At 38.3% G+C, this 21,086-nt stretch overlaps 1 protein-coding gene across 1 annotated transcript in view; it reads right to left on the bottom strand.

The window, feature by feature from the left end:
* MYH15 (myosin heavy chain 15) overlaps positions 1–21,086 on the bottom strand; it is a 129,576-nt gene that overhangs the window by 95,191 nt on the left and 13,299 nt on the right. The window contains exons 7-11 of the mRNA XM_077994122.1: positions 19,994–20,086; positions 17,358–17,421; positions 16,754–16,849; positions 10,653–10,756; positions 9,294–9,455 (exon numbers count right to left, since the gene is read on the bottom strand). Coding sequence (XP_077850248.1) covers positions 9,294–9,455; positions 10,653–10,756; positions 16,754–16,849; positions 17,358–17,421; positions 19,994–20,086 — 519 coding nt within the window. The remainder of the gene's footprint in view (positions 1–9,293; positions 9,456–10,652; positions 10,757–16,753; positions 16,850–17,357; positions 17,422–19,993; positions 20,087–21,086) is intronic.

The raw sequence follows: 21,086 nt of genomic DNA, 5'->3' as shown, positions 1-21,086 counted from the left end.
ACATTACAGCTATAAATTATTATTTTTGAAACTTACTAGCATGTTTAGATGGTCTCATTACCCAGTGGCCCTGGGAATATTTACTGCATTAAGGCAAAACCTCAGAGAATTTGTTATTCTCCACTACAACATTCTTATGGATGCTAAACAAAGTCTACATGACATTCCATCTCTCATTTCTGTTCTCAATAGCCACCTCCTTTCAAATATTGGTTTTTAGCATATGTCCTAAAACTGTTTCTCAATTAACATGTCACCATGTGTCTTTTATGTCAAAGGAGCCAATATGCCAAATATGTGAGGCATGCCAATTTGCCAATTTTATCCATGTTAGGAACGAACAACTTTGAAAGCTTCCTTGCTGGATGACAAAGATGTTGATCACAACAAGTGGAGGGTTTGTCTGCATCTGCAAAGATACTTGCTACCTAAGGGAAAACTTTCAAAATGTATGTTTCAGACAAGAGCATTTACTGTGGTGTGCATCACAAGTAAAAACATTTGGAATAGTCATCCCAAGAGCTCTTTTTTGCTCATTTATAGAAGCTTTTATTATTGCAAACATCCTTAGTAGTTGAAAAATATACAAGTACAATATATAAATAATTATTGGAAGATCATAGAATAATAATGCTCTTGAAATATCACCTTACCTGTTCTATAGTTTGACCTCTGGTAACATACTCATTACCAACTTTGATTCTAGGATGGATCAAGTCCTTTACCAACTCAGAGGAGTTAATGCCCATGAGGAAAGCAGCTTTGTCAGCATCTGGTCATCAGAGATAGAAGAGAAGGAAGGAGAGAGGAAAACACTGTTAAAATTCATTCCATTATAGCCAAACTAACTATCCAAAGGACAGAAATATAGTGTGTTTAGATCAATGTAGCAAGGTAGATTGTAGTTTTCAAATAAATGCCTGAATCCTAAAAGTTTAAAGGAATCTATTTCTTGGAAATGCAAGTCAAAGCCACATTGAAATCTCACTTCATCAGTTCGTTGGCATTAATGAAAAAGAAAATATAATGCCACTCACACCCACTAGAATGACTGTAATCAAAAAGGCAGACAATAACAAGTGTTGGCAAGGATGTAGAAAAAATGGAACCCTCATACATTGTGAGCGGGAATGCAAAATGGTGTGCATTTTCTGTAAGAAACAGTTTGACAGTTACTCTGAAGTTAAGCATAGAGTTACTATAGAACCCAGCAATTTCACTTTCAGGTACACACCCAAGAGAAATGAAAACATATGTTCACACAAAAAATTGTACACAAATGTTTCTAGCAGCATTATTCACAATAGTCAAAAGGTAGGGAAAAGTGAAATATCCATCACTGATGAATGGATAAAAATATGTGGTATACTCATATAATAGGATATTGCTAGTCATTTTACAAAAATGAAGCATTGATGTGTGCTATGACATGGCTGAAACTTGAAAACATTATGCTAAGTGAAAGGAAGTCAGACACAAAAGGCCACATATTGCAGGATTTCATTTCTATGAACTGTTCAGAACAGGCAAATCCATGAGGACAGAAAGTCGATGTTGGTTGCCACAGGCTGAGGAGAAGCAAAAATCAAAGTAACTACTAATAGTTGCTACTAGGAGTTTATTTTTGTGATAATAAAATATTCTGGAATTAGATAGTGGTGGTTGCACAGCCTTGAGAATATACTAAAACCCAATAACCATACAGTTTAAAAGGGTGAATATTATGGCATATGAATCTTCTAAAAGAGGACTAGTATCAAGAAATAGACTCTTAAAAATTGAGATATAATTTGTCTGAAGGACATGGAAAATGCCATCTTTATTATTTGTTTTCTCTTTCTATGCATGTACTTGTGGACTCTTTCAACAAAACACGGACTTGGGCCATGTAATCTGATAATTATAGACAAGCACCAATCAACAGAAGCCAGGACACTTGCCAGTTATCTGTAAAACGCCCATCCTTTCCCTGCAAAGTCTCTGTTTACTCCGTATTGCCCTCTGCTGTCCAACAATAATACTTACACCCCACAAAATTGTTTTATGAAAGAAAACTTCCATTTCCTAAAGTAGTGGAGAATAAGTATTATCAGAAGGAAAAGTAAATAGGCATGCATCACTTTAGGTATGAAAAAAATGACATAAAATAACGACACAGGCAAAAAGTTATAAACATATTTCAAATTGTGGATTATTTCAGTTACCAAACAAAATAAATATTCCGCTCATCCAAAACCTCTCTCTGCTTTCTATTTTAAATGAATTTGGAGATATGCTAGTATGTCTGGCATAGTCATTCTGTTGAATAATGTCTCATAATAGAAGGTAGTGCAGCGTTTCTTTAATTCACTAAAGAAAAAAAAACCTGCAAATTTTCCTGAGCAATAATCACAAACAGAAAATAAAGTAAAAACAAAACGCAATTAGAGAGGTCTATCTCATCTGTATTAGCAATATCAATTTCCTTTTCACAGCCTTTTAAGTGTCTACAAGGCTTAAAATGTTTGAAATGTTTGATTTGCTTATAAACTAAAATCAATATATATTATACATACATTGCTACAAGCTACATACCTACTTTATGTTAGTTTATTTGCAGTGATAATAGCCTGGGTACTTGGTTGCTACGAAACCTTTCAAAACACAAAGCTTATCTGGAAAAATAAATGAAAATCAAAAGTAGAGCAGATATGCCCATCCTGTGCTGAGATGAGTCTGCTAACAGTGCCAGGTTTGGAGGCAAAAGCTTGACAATTTCAAGTTAAGAATCCGGTATGTCAGATCATAGACTTTTTGAACTGGGAGAGACTTTACAGAGTATCTAATCCAGTGTGAAAATATGTAAAAGATGGGAAGAAATAAAATGTGTCTGGTCAATCTGAGTGGAGATGAACAGTAACCAACAATGTGAAAAACAATTTTCTGGTATCTGTCTGGGTTTAAAAAAAAGAGGAAACACTTGTTTTTTCTAAGCTTTGGAAGCATGCAGAGGCATGATACAGGTAATAATAGTCTCAAGGAATAGTTTCCCACGCCAAGAGTCTTCATATATCCTTTTTCCAGTGTTAAGCACAGTCCTGTGAGTCTATTTTTATCCATGAACAAAAGAAACTCAAATTCTCTCAGGAGTACCCCACCTTAAGCTTAACAGAAATAGCATGTAACATTACAGGATTATTTCTCACTTACTCCAGAGACAGTTGAGTATCTACAGACAGGACTAGTGTGCCCTGGATTTACTCCAGAGATGTACATTATGCATCACATATGTTCTCTGTTTTGGGGGGCGGAGGAAGCAATAGAAGTCATCATCTTCCAAAAAGTAAATTACTTAATTTGCACTAAATGTTTACAGTTTACAACCAAGATGAAAATAGCGTAAATCTATGAATAAATGCCCATCTGACATTCAGGAACTACTATTGTAAAGATAGCAATGTGTGTAAACATATTTTAATCGTATTCCCAAATAGGCTTTATGAAATTCCCACCCATAAGCATCAGTGCCTTCAGGACCTTGTGAATGAACCCATGGACTTTAATTAGGCTGCATGATCTTACCTGGGGGAGGTCACATTTAGCTGCAGTGGTGGTTCTCAAGCATCAGTGTGCATTGGCATAGCTGGAGAGCTAATCAAATATTAAACAACAGGCTCCCTGAAGCAGGTTAGGGGCTGGGCTGCTCTAGTTTTATCACGTTACCCAGGTGATTCTGATACACATACAAGTTTAAGAACAAAGTTGTTATTGCGGTAGTCCTCAACTTTGACGGCACATTGGGGTCCCTGGCAAGTTGTAAAAACAAATACTGATGCCTGAAATTCACCCACAGAAATCTGGTTTGTCTGGCTTGGGTAATGCCTGAGCTTCAGGATTTTAAAAGTTCCCCAGTGATTCTGGTGAGCAGCCAAGTTTGCAAACTACTGTCTAGCGAAGAGTAACCAGGTTTGGTAAGTTTATTTTGAAATCAGGAAGATGGAAAGAACAAAGTATGACTTCATCTGAAAACAGGTAAAAAGGTAGAGAAATTCAAAAGCAATCTTTTCCAAATTTACAATTCTATCCCAGTTCAGTCCCATCTGCAAATAACCAGATATAAAAGAATGAAACAAAATCCAGTTTTATCAGTCTACAGGGGTTATGATAACGATATTAATCTCTTTTATGGAAGGTTATAATACAATTTTTGAGTTGTTCATATTTCATTAATTTATTAAACAAAGTTTACTGAGCATTTGCTATATGTAAGCCCTGATGCTAGATAACGTAATAAGAAAATAAATAAAAAAGGCAAAAATCCCTGGCATCAATAAATTATAATCTATGAGAGTAAGTAAAACACGGAGAAAAAAATAATATGTCAGTAAAACAACTGCATAAGAGACACAGATATCGAGTATCACGAAAGTGTGAAGCAGAGCAAGAGCCCTTCTGGGCTGCATGACTGGGGAAGGATTAAAAAAGAAACAACATTCCATCTGAGCCTTGAAGGATGACAAGAGTTTTTGGAGGCAAATATGGGAGAACAAGAGTTTCTGTAAAAATGAACAGCACTACTTGAAGCCACAGGCATTGAAGAGTACAATGTATGGTCCAAGAAGAGGTTATAACCCAGATGGATTGGACTACAGTGCCAGGGAGAGTGAGAAACTGAGAAAAGTGGGTGATTTCTGGTTGCAGAAGACATCTAATGCTGCTATAACGTATTAATTAAAGAATGGGGAAATGTTAAAGGAGCTGTAAGCAGAGAAATGACATAATTAGAGTCAGGCTTTAGAATGCTTAATTTTGGAAATGTGCAAGACAGACCAGAGTAGGAAGAGTTTTAAACTACAGAGTGAACCCATTGCAGAATGCCCAAGTGTCAGATGCTGAAGCTCCAAATTAGTAATGAGAAAGGAAGAAAGAGAGAGACTGAGAAATATGACTAGGAGGTTTCCAGTCTGAGAAGTAGAGAGAAGACCAGTACCGTAAATATGAATAGAAATGCCAGTAGGAAGACATCACTTAGGGGAGAAGATGATGGACTTTTAGCCATGCAGAGTTTAGGATACTAGAAAATATGCAGCTGAGAGTTGGAAATATGGAGTTGGAACTCAAGAAAGAGGCAAAGGCTAGGATGCCCCTTTGGATTTGGGTGCCCTTCCCCTTTCCCTCTTCATCTGTCAAGCTCCTTCAATTCCTTCCCAAATAATTAACTGGGAAAAATTTACCAAAGCTTAATACATTAAGAACCCTTAGAATTAAAGAAAAATTCAACACCTCTGTTTTTAAAATGAGCTAAAGGTAGAAGCATACTGAAAAAAACTCAGTATCCAGTAAGATGCTTAAGTTAATTATGGCACATTCACACAATGGAATATTTTGTAGCCATCTAAAAAGATATTGCCAAAAAGACAAAAGATATTCAAATATAATTTAGTAAAAAAAAATACTAGCATGCATATGATCACAAATTTTTATTTTAAAAAGTTGTATGTGCATATTCAACTAGAAAGCTACATTAAAAAATATGTCCTTTGGCATTCACAGTGATTGTCCCTGAGTAGGTAGGATTCACATAACAAATAATTATCCATTACTATGTGCCAGGCACATTTTAAAACCTGGAAATATAGCAGTGAACACACCAAATGAGGTCCCTGCTCTTACAAAGCTTACATCTGGTAAAGACTGAGGGGTGAAGGCTAGGACAGTCAGTAAAAACTAGCTGTATGAATGACATGAAGGAAAATATTTAGATTAGGGGGATAGTGGTGGAGGTAGCTAGAGAAGGCTTTTCTAATAAGGTAAGATTCAAGAAGTTACTTTAATAAGTGAGGGAGTAAGATATGAGGACAGGAGAAAAGTTCCAGGCAGAAAGAGGAGTTAGTGAAAATAGTCCTTCAATAGGAGTGCTTACAGGCTCCAAAAACAACCAAGAGGCCAGAACATCTGAGTGGAGGGGAACGAGAGAAGAGAAAATGGTAGATTTTGCTACTAACGGTAGGGATTAGAGAGAGAAGAGAAGTATTGGTTGGCGCAAACATAATTGCGGTTTTTGCTATTAAAAGTAATGATAAAAACCACAACTACATTTGCACCAACCTAATATAGAGGCTAAGGAAGCTGTGACAGGGATGTGGGGTTTCATTTGGAGTAAGGTGGGAGCCATTGTTGAGTTTAGAGCAGAAGCAGGACATGGTGGAACAAGGGCTGACTGACACTATGAAAGGACTGACAGTAGCTTCTGGGTGCAGAGCTGTCCACCTATCCATCATAGGCAAGGGTTCAGGCAGGGAGACAAGGAAGGAGGCTGTGGCAATAATCTGGTAAGAAATGGTGGCTTGGGCTAGGTGGTGGCAGTAGACATGGCCATGGTGATAAGTTGTGAGCTTTTGGATTTCAAAGGTAGAGACAAAGAAAAAGAGAGGAGTCTGGATGATTCTGAGATTTGAGTCAGGGTAACTGGGAGAACCTAGCTGGCATTTTTGAAGAAGACTAGAAATGAAGAGTTGGTAGTAAAGGCAGGGTGGGATGAAGAGTTCAGTTCTATTCATGTTCAGTTTGAGATGGGCACCAAATAAATGAGTATAGAGAGGGAAGAGGAAAGATTCAAGGGTTGAGCCCTGAGCAGGCCTAGAGCAATTAGCAGTAGGGAAGACAAGGAAGCTCCAGCAAAGAACCTGAGAAGAAGCCAAAAGGGAGAGCGGATGAGATTACACATTTCATTTGCTCATCTGTGTTTTCTGATTTATTAATAAGTATGCCTTGTTTTTTGTAATAAAAACCATTCTTCAAGAAAAACCTTTGTTTTAAAGCATGGAAAAAGCAAACGGGATGGCAAAAATAAAATAAGATGCCATAAAAGCATATGTGAATATGTTAATGTGTAAGATGTTTACAAAATCTTCATATTACATTGCCTCACTTCATTCACATCTGTGCTGAGTCCTCTTCTCTGAGGGACTTCCTGACCACCCTATCTACAACAACCCCTGTATCCTATCATTCTTTATTTTTTAAACTCTGCTTTACTTCCTTTTTGTATGGAACTTGTTACATATTTATGTATTTATTTTCTAACTCCCACACTAGACAGGACAGGGACAATATTTTGTTCACAGATCTATCCCTAGCATCAAGAATAGACCCTGGCACAGCCTGGCCTCTAAAATTATCTGCTGCACAACAGGCCAGGTGTGGTGTTTCAGGCCTGTAATCCCAGCACTTTAGGAGGCCAAGGTGGGTGAATCACTTAAGGACAGGAGACCAGCCTGGCCAACACGGGGAAACCCCACCTATACTAAAAATATAAAAATTAGCCCAGCATAGTGGTGCACTTGTAATCCCAGCTACTCGGAAGGCTGAGGCACAAGAATTGCTTGAACCTGGGAAACAGAAGGTGCAGGGAGCCGAGATTGCCCCCCTGTACTCCAGCCTGAGCCACAGAGCAAGACTCTGTCTCAAAAAAAAAAAAAAAAAAAAACCAGAAAACTTATTTGTCAAACAACAAAAAAACAAATAACCTAATTTTAAAAATAGGCAAAGGACTTAAATAGACATTTCTCAAAAGATATACGAATGGCCAATAAGCACATAAAAAGATGTTCAACATCACCAACCAGGAAGGAAATGCAAATCAAAACCACAATAAGATACTACTTTATACCCATAAAGATGGCTACTATAAAAAACAAAACCAAAAAACAGAAAACAACAAATGCTGGCATGGATGTGAAGAAACTGGAACCTTCGTGCATTCCTGGTGAAAATGTAAAGAGGTATGGCCACTGTGGAAAACAATATGATGGTTCCTAAAAAAATAACAGATTTACCATTTATTCTAGCAATTCCACTTGTAGGTATATACACAAATGAATTGAAGGCAGAGACTCAAACAGATATTTATATACCAACATTCATAGCAGCATTACTCATAATAGCCAAAAAGTGGAAGCAACCAAGTGTCCATAGACTGATGAAAAGATAAATGTGTTATATGCACACACTGGAATATTATTTAGCCTTAGAAAGGAATGAAATTTTGATACATGCTACGACATGGATGAACCTTGAAGACATTATGCTAAGTGAAATAAGCCAGTTACAAAAGGTCAAATATCATATGATTACGCTTACATAAGGTGCCTAGAGTCAGAAAGTAAAACAGTGGTTACCAGGAGTACCGGAAGGGGATAATAGGGAGTCTGGGTTTAATAAGTACATAGTTTATTGAGGTTGAAATGATGAAAAACTTCTAGCAGTGGATTACATTGCTAATTATATAACAATGTGAGTGTTCTTCATGCCACTGAACTGTACACTTAAACGTGGCTAAAATTGTAAATTGTATGTTATGTATGTTTCATGCATTAAAAATATAAAATTTAAAAAATTAGTTGTTGAAAGAGTTGAATGAATGGGTTTTCTCTTTTCATTTCAGTTGTAAGGAATTTTAATATTAAATGGAATAACTATGCTTTCTTCTTTTCATAATTGTGGGGATTTATTTTAATGATCATTCTAGACAGATCATTCATTGTAAGGTACCATAAATCTTTCTGGTAAGCAGAAAAGAGTATAGCTTTTTTTAAATGTGGAAAAAAAAACAAGGGGAAATAAAGCCTCCTGGTCTCACCCCTATGAGTTAGTTACATCCCGCGGGAATTCCAAGGGCCTTAGTTCACATCTCCATTATGTCATTTAATACATTTTATCATAATTTGCTCCTTATTATTTTTATTTTATTTTATTTATTTATTTTTTTGAGACTGAGTCTTGCTCTATCGCCCATGGTGCCATCTTAGCTCACTGCAACCTCTGCCTCCTGGGTTCCAGCAATTCTCATGCCTCAGCCTCCCATGTAGCTGGGATTATAGGTGTGCGCCACCACTCTCGGCCAATTTTTTGTATTTTCAGTAGAGACATGGTTTCGCTATATTGGCCAGGCTGGTCTTGAACTCCTGGCCTCAAGTGATCCACCTGCCTCAGCCTCCCAAAGTGCTGGGATCACAAGTGTGAGCCATCGTGTCCGGCCATGATTCGTTCCTTTCTCTCATTGTTCTCAATAATCTATGTGCTAAAGGCATTCTCTTTCACCCAAGTTTAGCAAATTGACTGGATCATCAATAATTATTGAGGAGTGCTTCTTATTCTGTGATAGGAGGATTCTACATTAGAATGGTAGTTGACAGAACCATTTTTGAAGAACAGCAACCAAGGGAGACACTATTGATTAATTTTAAGTAAGAGGTGAGGTTAACTGCAAGGAAAAGGGGGCAGGCTTGGGCCCAGGGATTTGAAGTATATACCGTATCTTCAAAGTAATTCTTACTTTCTGTGCCATCTGCTTCCAGTTGCTCTTCTCTAGGTTTCTGTTTAAATTTCATGTTTCCAAAGTGCATGATGGCTCCAGTGAGTTTATAGCATCCATACTTCTCATCAGGAAGAAAGCCCAAGATGTCCATGGCTTGCTGTAAAAACAGAAACAGATGGCCCTGTCTTCATTTGCCTAATGGCTGCAGTGAGCACCTCACCCCCGCTGTTACACCTCGGGGCTGTGGGCTGAAGGGAATGAGATAGACAGCTCTGTTCAAAGCAATGCAAATCAGCCCTGTTGGCACTTGGTCACCCGCAGTCTGCTCATCCCTTTAAAAGAGAATTAGGAAGGCACAAGACTAGGCTTGTTTATTCCCCAGTAGTTTTAGAACTTTCCTTCAATGCCCTGCCTCTCTCTGGTTCCTTCCAGCAACAGATCACTAACTGGCTGTATCAGGTCAATTATTTTGCCTTTCGTGGTTATGGCAGAAAGCACCATATCTGCTGAGTTGCTTGTTTCTGTGATCCCATGTGTTCTCCTGACTTTATTCTAGAGCAGACACATTTCAAAGACTGGTGAAAAGAAATGTTTAAGAAAAGCCACCTCACCATAAAATTGCATCCTAAGTATCCACTGCACAAGATGTGCATTCTCATACACCCCAAGAGGGAAAAAATTGGTCCAATCTTTCTAGTGGTTAATTTAGAATATGTACCAAGAGACTATAAAAAATTCATAATCCTTCGTATTTTCACTTCTAGGAACCTAGCATAAGGTGAATCTGATATACAGAAAAAGTGTTAAGCTACAGAGATATTCACCTCAGTGGGAGTGAAAAAAAATCTTGAGTCTAACACTAGGAGAATAGCTCAATAAACAACAGCACAAATGCCTGATAAAATCTTAAGTACCCACTTAAATGTTTATGAAGAGTTCCTAAAGATACTTGAAATGCTTAAACGATTAAACTGAGAAAGCAAATTCTATATGCCAAATGTATATGCAGCATAATTACAGTCTTTTGGTAAAAAACAAAAAACACTAACATGACCATACAAAAGCAGCTGCAAATAGATAAAAACAGAATAAAGACTGTAAAGATATACACCAAATAAAAGAGATGTTTGCCACTGAGTTGAAATATCTTTCTACTTTTTCATAGCTTCCAAAGTTACTATATTGACAATGTGCAGTTTTCTCGTAAGTCAGTAAACTTTGGACAGAAGCAGCCCTACACCCCTATGGAAGCAAGACCACTTCTCTGGGTCCCTGAAGAACAGAACTCTAAGATGCTGTCTTTCATTTCTCATTGCCATTACCAGATTTCGCTTTGACAACTAACAAGCCTTACTTCTGTGGCCAGCAATTCTTCAGCATCATCCAAGCTCTCCACAGTAACTGCTCCACAGGAGCAAAAGTGGAAGTCTGAGGGATTTGCAGACACCAGGAGCATGTCTAGAGTGGGAAAACCATTCGTTAAACAGCTTAAAGAAATCCGCAAGGCCTTAGAAAATAATGGGTCAATATTCACAGTTTACGGTTTAAATCATACTTGTAAACAAGCTAAAATAAAATCCATATTTTAGACCCAAACTTCTACAATCAATGTTTGCCCTCTATTAACTTGTCAGTAATGTGTTAATGCCTCCCAAGAGAAGACAGGCTGGCAAATTCCAAAAGCAGATTCAATTGCAGCAGTTTCAATTGGTGCAAAAAAACAAAAACAAACGAATAACAACAACAACAAAACACAGACAATGTGTGCTGGTAAAACTTTGAAAACAGGAATTTGGCCTAGATTTATGACTGAGGGCTGGAGGACAACGGTATTTTGTAAAATTATAAGTAGAACAGATCTGAGTTTCAAAAGCTAGGAAGCAGTCAGACCCTGGGGTCAGCGCCCAGGGAACATTAGCAGGGCAACCCTGTCACATCACATCCTCCCTATTAGGGAGCTGAGTCTGTCTTTCAAGGGATCCATAAGTCAGCTGCTGTGTTCAATGCTGCACCCTGATATGTCTAAGAGTCCTGACATGATTCACTTAGTCAGGAAACATAATCCAGGCCGAAGCAGAGGCAGGCTGTCAGCCACGCATCAACTGACTTGGCAGAATCACGTTAACCTCTCACTGCCCAACACTTGATCCCAATGAAGTTTTCTTGAGCTGATCTTATTTTTCTATTTATTGCTCAATGAAGTGAAAGTCGGTTATCTTGAACCCCAAATCTCAGAAACAAAGAAATTGGGCTACATAAACGTTCACAGCAGCTTTGTTAGAAAACAAGTCAAATGACCATCTGCAGTTGAATGGGCTAACAAACTGTTGTACATCCATACAGTGGATTATTATTCAGCAAACAAAGGAATGAACTATAAATACGTGCTAGAACATGGAAGAATTTCAAAATAATTATGCTGGGTGAAATAAGCCTGACAAGAAGAATATACACTCTATTTTTTTTGTTTTGTCTTTAAACATTCTAGAAAATACAAACTAATCTATGGTGACAGAAAGCATATTAGTGGTTGCTTAGGGACTGGGGCTGGGAGAGGAGGGCTCCAATGAGTGAGAAGGGACAGGAGGGAGGTCCAAGGACCTTCTGAAGATCCAAGCACACTTTTGAAAGTATACATGCATTATGTTGATTGTGGTGACAGTTTCATACACACACATATATATGTTAACACTTACCTGTTATATACTTAAAACACATGCCGTGTACTTTAGTTGAAAGGTACTTCAATAAATTTGTTTTATAAAACTTTAAAAATAAAACAAAATTGGCCTAGCTTAAATCAAGCAGAAGGTTAATATATGTATTTTAATAAAAATGACCTGTAAAATTTTTTACAGTACTTGTTTTTTAAATGATTTTTATTTTTTAAATTGACAATTTAAAATTGTATATATTTATGGTGTACAACATGATGTTTTGATACATGTATACATTGCGGAATGGCTTATTCCAGCTAAGTAATGTATCATCATTTCACATACTTATTTTTTTGTGTGGTGAGAATATTTAAAATCTACTCTGTTAACCATTTCAAGCATATAATACATGGTTATTAACTATAATCACTGCGTTGTACAATAGATCTTCTGAACTTATTCAACTTTTTTAGATTCCACATGGGTGAGATAATGTGGTATTTGTCTTTCTGTCCCTGCCTTATTTCACTTAGCATAATATCCTTCAGGTTCATCCACGTTGCCATACTTGACAAAAATAACAAGATGTTCTTTTCTTTTCTTTTCTTTTTTTGAGACAGGGTCTCACTCTGTCACCCAGGCTAAGGTGCGGTGGCACGATCACAGCTCACTGAAGCCTCAATCTCCCAGGCTCAAGTGATTCTCCCACTTCAGCCTCCCTAGTAGCTGAGACCACAGGTGCATGCCACCATGATCAACTAATTTTTTAATTTTTTATAGAAACAGGGTCTTGCTATGTTACTCAGGCTGACCTTGAACTCCTGGGCTCAAGCAATCCTCCCTCCTGGGCCTCCCAAAGTGTTGGGATTACAGTCATGAGCTACCATACCCAGCCAAGATTTCCTTCTTTTTCTTTAAGGCATAATAGTATCCTATTGTGTATATAGACCACATTTTCTTATCCATTCATCCTTCATGGACACTTAGGTTGTTTCTCTATCTCGGCAATTGTGAACAATGCTGCAGTGAACATGGAGGTACAGGTATTTCTTCAGGATACTGAGTTCATTTCCCTTGGATGTATTCCCAGTAGTGAGATAACTGGATCATAAGGTAGTTCTATTTGTAATTTTTTGATTAACTTTCATACCATTTTTCATAATAACTGTGCTAATTTATAGTTGACTCAACAGTGAACAAGAGTTCCCTTTTCTTCACATCCTTGCCGACATTTATTATCTCTTGTCTTCTGATAGCAAGACAATATCTCATTGTGGTTTTTGCTTTGCATTTCTGTGATGATTATTGATGTTGAGTCTTTTCTCACAGACCTGTTGGTCATTTGCATGTCTTCTTTGGAGAAACGTCTGTCAGGTCCTTTATCCATTTTTTAATCTGGTTGTTTTCTTGCTATTGAGTTGAGTTCTTTATATACTTTAGATATTAACCCCTTATTGATATACAGTTTGCAAGTATTTTTTCCCATTCATTCAGTAGATTCTCTCATGATGATGCATGATTGTTGTATAGTTTATGAAGCGAACACTCAGGGTATGAGGCCAAATGTCAAGGATTCCAATATGGAAGGACCTCTTGGTCACTTATCATCACTCCTGGAATCTATACACTAGTTGAATAGCAAGAATAGGTACAATAAATAAATAGAAACAAAAAAAGTCAAAAGAAAAAGAAAAGAAAAGGGAAAATATACGTAGGACCAAGCTATGCAGATGGCAGTGAGAACTAAGGATTTTGAATGAGCCCTGTCCAAAAGAACTGAAGAAATGAGTCTTAGCTATGCCTGGAACAAGGGTCAGATATAATTGAGAGCAAAGGGGTGAAGGGGTACTCATGGCCATGTAGAGGTCAAATAGGGACTGGCTCTGAGGTAACATGTCACCTCATTTCCTTGACTCCTTCAGTGGTTGGCCAGCCTCTCTGCTGTGATTTCCATACCCAATTCTTTTGTAGTGTGGACAAATCCTCATATTTCAGGATATGTGGACATCATCCTCATATTGTTAAGATATGCCCTCTTGTATTAAGCCTCAGGATACTCTGAAGCTCTTCTTTGGCAAACATGGATGGTAAGAGTTCCAGATCATCTTTTAAAATGTCCCCCAAAAGGACAATGGGTGCTAAAACAGGTAGACTGACAATACCCAGTTTGGACCACCAGATGTCAGGCTTTGCACAGTAATCAATCTCAGCAACCCCCAAAGACTGAAGGAGATAAATGAATTCAAGATAAGCATGAATTTTCCATAGCAGCCCAAAGGCATCAGATGCTTCTATTAGTAAACAGAGATGCTCTGAAAGTAATCTTGCAGTCTCTGCTGGTACCTTCATCAGATCTTATGTGTCAGTCGCCCTATACCATCCAGAAACACATGTCAAGAGTGTTAGATTTGATAGGGTTAATCAATGGAAGACCAAAAAAAATCCTGTTCCAGGTTGAGGTGAAGAGAAGGTGGGGAAGAGAATGTACTGCTTACATAACACCAATTACATCTATGGCAAAAATAATTGTCTCGTTCGCAGAGCTTTCCCCATTTGGTAAGGGTACTTTAAAGACCAAGTAGTCAAAACACTGCTAGATTTATACCATACTTAATCTAAGCATAATGGACTGGGAAAATTGTTCCCATCAGTTCACTAGCCTGGATCTGTAATCTTATCCTACGTCCACTTCTGTGGGAGCATTGTTGTCCTCAAAAGCTTACCTCAAATACAATACCTTGGAAATCAAATCAGCATGTCATTCTCTCCTTCCAATGAATCCCTATGCCACTTTAAACTCTCTACCATGGTCTACAATGTGCTGCATGGTCTAACCCCTGCCTACTTTACCCTATGTTACCCTCTCTACCACCCACAGTGGCCATTTTGCTATTCCAATAGTAAATCAAATGCATTCCTTCCTCAGGACCTTTGCACTCACTGTTCCCTCCTCCTGGAATTTTATTCCTGGAAATCTTTGCCTACTTGCTCCCTTACTTATTGAGGTGTCTGTAAAAATATTGTCTTTTCAGAGAAATTCCCTGACAATTTCATCTAAAATAGAACTATCCACAACCCTACCAAACCCCATTTCTTTCTGTCCCCTCACTGCACTTTATTTTTCTTTATTCATCTGCCATATAACCTACAAAGAAATTAGAGCATTTGTTTTTTTCTTTTTTGAGACAGAGTCTCACTCTGTCTCCCAGGCTAGAGTGCAGTGGCACATTCTTGGCTCACTGCAACCTCTGCCTCCCAGGTTCAAGTGATTCTCCTGCCTCAGCCTCCCAAGTAGCCACAATTACTAGCACCTGCCACCATGCCTGGCTAAGTTTCATATTTTTACTAGACACTGGGTTTTATCATGTTAGCCAGGCTGGTCTCAAACTCCTGACCTCAAGCAATCCACCTGCCTCAGTCTCCCAAAGTGTTGGGATTACAGGCATGAGTCACTATGCCCAGCCTAGATCATATATTCTGTACTTGTTTGTTGCCTGTCTTCCACACTAGACTATAAGCTCAGAAGGGCAGAGGCCTGTCTATCTTGTATCACCACTGTACCCCCCATGATTAAAAAGCAGTGCCTGATGTACACATGGAAGCTCCAGAATAAATATTTGTTGAATAAATACATGAAATTCATTCCCTTATTCCACAGGGATTTTTTCTTATTTTATGTTTATGGCACTATCATTCTCCTAATCAAATCACAAAACTTGGGGATATTTTTGACTCATCACTCTTCCTCACTCCTACATTCAGTCACTACCAAGACCTGTTTATTCTTCCATGCATCTATCCCTTTTCCCCCACCCTTCCATTCCCAGACACTCTTTTAGATCACTGTCTTGTCATCTCATACTGGGACATTTGCAATCCCTTCCATCCAAATCTCTGCCTCCACACCATCCTGCCCATTACCAGCTTAATCGTCCCAAATACTGCCCTCAATAAATCATGACCTCCTATTGCCTCACTCCCCACAACACACTCACACACTTGCTCTGCCAACTCCCTGAGTTCAGAAACCATCAGAATAAAATCTCCACTATTCCTCTATGCAAATCTTTTCCTTTAGTCAAACTGGTCTCTCTGTTCCCTGCTCCTGCTTTGCCCTTTCCCAACATTGTGTACACTCTTCCTCCTACCAGAAGTAGCCTCCACTCTTCACTTTGTCGACTGAATCCCCTTCCCATTCTTCGTTTCCCAACCTAAATTCCCCTTCTTTATAAAACTCCTGAGCCAGACACGGTGGTTCACACCTGTAATCCCAGCACTTTGGGAGGCCAAGGTGGGAGGATTTCTTGAGGCCAGGAGTTTGAGACCAGCCTGGCCAACATGGTGAAACCCCATCTCTACTAAAAAAGAAAAAAGAGAGGAAACTCCCATTGACCACCACACACTATGATGCTATCTCCCTCCCCGGGTCTCTTATCTTTACCACTCATGTAGTTCTAATTAAGGCCTTAAATTAATGCTTTTATACACACACACACACACACACACACACACACACACACACTCACCCACTCACCTCTGCTGGGTATCCTACCCACTTTCAAACACTCTTCTTCCTTTTGCTACCAAATTGAAAAAGAAGTGTTGCCATTTACTGTCTGTCCATATAAAATTATACAACACTAGTTCTATAATTGGTTCAACTCCCTAAGTTTTAAGGATGAATATACTGAAGTCTAAATAGGCTAAGAAACTTACTGAATAACACTTTTTCATCCCCCAAATATGGCTTATTTTTCTTGTTTTGGAATAACCCTAAGCTCCAGAATCCTACACTTACCATGAAGCTCTTTTTGTCCAGATAGAATTTGATAGAATATGTGGTAGTTCCTCTCTCCAGGCTGCTGGAAAATCACCCTGGACTTTTCAAGAAAATCTGGATGATGAGAAATGAATAAAGATTCATACTTAGGCATTCTTGCAAAATGTAGAACAAAAGTAATCAGGCTGAGTGCAGTGGCTCACAACTGTAATCCCAGCATTTTGGGAGGCCGAGGTGGGAGGAGCACTTGAGGCCAGGAGTTTGAAACCAGCCTGTGCAACATAGTGAGACCCCGTTTCCACAAAGAAAAATTTTAAAAATTAGCTGGGCATGGTGGCACATGCCTGTAGCTGCAGCTACTTGAGAGGCTGAGGTAGAGGATTGCTTGATCCCAGGAGTTTGAGGCTGCAGTGAGCCATGATCGTGCCATGGCACTCCAGCCTGAACAACAGAGTGAGACCCTGTCAAGAAAGAAAAGAAAAGAAAGAAAGAAGGAAGGGAGAAAGAGAAAGAGAGAGAGAGAAAAGGAAAGGAAAGAAAAGAAAAGAAAGAAAAGAAAAGAAAAGAAAAGAAAAGAAGGAAGAAGGAAAAAAAGTAATCAGATAGTGCAATGACTACTTACAGATATCAATGTCCACAGATGACAGCATGCCTCTGGCACCAAAGTGCATCCTGATGAATTTGCCCTAGTGTGGACACAGAACACACTCAGACACAGAACACAGTTTCCTATTCAAATTTTCCAAGCACTTGCAATGGCTTCACTATATGTAACTCTCAAAACGACTACTTCCTCAAAAGTAAGAAACAAACAAACCAAAAAAAAAAAAAAAAAAAAGAACAGAAAAATGCAATGTGGGTTTGAGATGAGATAGCACCAGCTAATATCTGGAGGAAGCCAGAATGATTGTCAGGACTAGCAGTGGTTCTGGCTTGTAGCCCCAAATCTGCTGATTGCTACCTGTGTATTCTTGCGGGCACTGTGAAATCTCTCTGGGCCTCACTGTTCTTATCTAAAGATAATAAAAATATTTCCTCATCATATTTGTTTGTTCATTCACCAACATTCATTGAGCATCTACTAAGATCCAGGTAACCTTCTAGGCACTAGAGATACCACATAAGAAAAATAGACATGGTCCCTACCCTCACAAACCTTATAGGCTAGTGGGTAAGCAGTTACTGCAACAGCTCTGACATAAAATCAAAAGAAAAGCCAGTATCCTAGAACTTAGAAAGTCAGAGAAAGAGGGGGCATAAAATGGAGTTGAAGAGGTAGACAAACTCCATATCATGTAAGCCATGTAGAACATGGGAAAGGGTAGGGTTTTATTTTTTGTGTGCTTGGGAGACATTGTAAGGTTTTAAGCAGAGGAGTGATGTGATCTAATTTGTTTCAAAGCACACCTTGGCCTAAAGAATAGACAGATACTCTTTCTTCCTTATCAGTGAAAAGCCATAAGGCAGGATCTAGAGGGGCAGAAATGCTGTCCAGAGGTGCCAGCACCCATGTCAGAATGCCAGATGCAGCTAAGGAGGTGGCACCATCTGGTTGCAGCTAGAGCCTGTGGGATGAGGATGCTGGAACAGGGAGGAAGTCAGCCTGGTGGAGGTCGGCCCATGCCAGGAAGGCACCAGGGCAGGACAGCAGCCTGGCAAGAAGAGGTGAGTAGCTCTGTACAGGGGGATCGAACAGGTACATTAAAATATGTAGGACAGTGGGAGTCACACACACAAACACACATGTATATATACCCATACATACAACCGCGCAGGTACATATATATGTGTGCACATACACATATACAGAGGTATATGTATACATATCTATTTAGTATTAATTGAAAATTTTAACCCAGATTTCTTGATTATTTTGAACTCCTTTTTTTTTTCTTCTCTCTTCTTTCTTTCCTTCCATTGATCCATCTTCATGCTTATTTTTCTCCTCTACTTCTTTCCTTCTGTCTTTCCAACTTTTCTCTCCTTTCTGTTCTCTTCTTCATCGTTTTTTAAGGCAAGTTCCTGCTCTGTCACCCAGCCGGAGTGTAGTAGTATCATCATAGCTCATTGCAGCCTCAAACACCTGGGTTCAAGTCATCCTCCTGCCTCAGCCACTTGAGTAACTGGGACTACAGGTGCACACGACCACTCCAGGCTAATATTTGTGTTTTTAGTAGAGACAAAGTCTCACTGTGTTACCCAGGCTGATCTCGAACTCCTGGGCTCAAGTGATCTGCCCACTTCAGCCTCCCAAAATGTTAGGGTTACAGGCATGAGCCACCACACTTGGCTATCTTTCTTTTTACCTGATGTTTTTCCCTTTCTTCCTTTTATTTTTTTCCTTATCTTTCCTCTTTCCTTTTTAAAAATGTTCTTTTTCCATCCCTCTATTCCTTCCTTTTTCTTCCCTTGCTTTTTTTTCCCCAGCTTTCTATCTTTCATGTTTCAGCAGAAAGTCCTTTAGCATTCTAACAAATCCCAAATCTACCAGTTGTTTTATGAACCAGTATTAGTGCCTGCTATGACCAGCCAGACACTGTAAGCACATCTAAATGTGAACAGAGCAGCTCTAAGGCTTTGGATGGAAACTAGCCAAATCAGCATGTGGTTATTATTTAATTATGCCGGGAGACTCAAACAGGAAGCCTTCTGCAAATTTTCTTGTGAATTATACAGTGGCTCCCTGCCACTCATTCTTGGCATAATATGAATTTGTTAAACTAGGTTTAGAAATCCAAATTCTTCCTCTTCCGTGGGAGTTCTATCAAAAGCTACTTAAAAACACTTTCTCATCAGACCCCCAAAAAAGTCTTCAGTGAAAAATATTCAGGGGTAAGGAGGCCATAGGCAAGAGTACAAACAGCAATTGTAGTAAGTGAATTAGGAAGTGCCTACTGGTTTAGGAAATTACGAAGGAGAAAATATTTCAAATATGTACAACGTAATAAAATATAAGGCATGATTATAATTTTTTTGGGTGAGCTTCTCTACTGGGAGTGGAATTTGAAACTATTAAGATAAATGCTTTTTTCTTGAAATTGACCAAATAGAAACTCTTCAGATGTATATTTATTTATAAAAATTTAATTGTCTTAATGATATAGATGGTAAATGTTTGTGAGAAATCTAACATTACAAACTTTAATCAAAGAGCTTCTTTGGTGTTCTAGGATTTTTTTCATACCTATGTGCTTACATATGAGTTTTACCATTGCATACAAATTATACTTTGATATTATGCTAAATCATGTTACTTACAAAACGAGAGGAGTTGTCATTTCTCAGGGTTTTAGCATTTCCAAATGCTTCCAAGATAATATTCGCTTGCATGATTTGCTCTTCTAACGCCCCCTGAGACACATGAAAGAGAAGTACAGTTGATTAAGCTATTAGTAGAATTCTGTAATGTGGCAAGCCCTCCATCTCCAGGTCAAACCCCATTCTTGCTTTGATAACCAATGGCCAAAACCTGCTTCCAAATTTGGTTATATTATCTTGGAATGAGAAATCAGAAAAACAGTTGGATGACAGAGGCTAACAATATACAATACCCCTATGAATACGTGGGAGCTCATTTATTTGCAATGCTTCTTTTTTGGTTGGCATTGGCCTGAGTGGGAAAAAAAAAATCGTCACCAAATAAAAAAGAAAAACATACCAGCTTATTTACAGACAAATATCATATCATGTATTTCCCCCATCATTAATCTTCCTCTCTTCCCATCTGATCTTTGTACCTGGAAATTTATCCTAGCATAATACAACAGACTCTTGGTGTTATTAAACTACACTTTTGCTTGCTTCTTTTCCTAAGTAATCTAGAGGTTCCCACCGAGTAGTGACTTTTAATAGTATTGATCTTGAATTTGAATCACGTGTGCTCAGGCTGATGGGCCAAAACATATCATCGACCTATCTACCATATCTACATGGCTTTGTTGTTTTCCAGTCAGCCTCAAAGACCCATTTTATGGGGGTAACTATATAGTATATGGTATTTAATAATTTATGGATTTATAAATATTATATCCCTTCTTATATCCCTTCTACTATATAATACTCCACATTTTATGGGGGAACGTATATAGTACATCGTACTCAATAATTTATGGATTTATAAGTATTATATCCCTTCTCAGTAATATGGGTTTACTGTCCTTCAAATAAGTTAGAGAACATTATATATATATGAGCAAAGATTTCCATAGAAGTGTTATATATTATGTATTGTATTATATCATAAAACTCAATGGCTAAACCAAACCATTTAACGCACACCAAAAAAAAAAAAATCTAAAATGCTTGTAAAAACAAAGTTATAGATATAACTATCTATAAATAAAAGAGTTCA

Source organism: Macaca mulatta, chromosome 2 (assembly GCF_049350105.2).
Source record: "Macaca mulatta isolate MMU2019108-1 chromosome 2, T2T-MMU8v2.0, whole genome shotgun sequence".
Taxonomy (NCBI): Eukaryota; Metazoa; Chordata; class Mammalia; order Primates; family Cercopithecidae; genus Macaca; species Macaca mulatta.
Note: the sequence above shows the minus strand (reverse complement) of the source record. Positions and strands in the feature narration are given on the sequence as shown.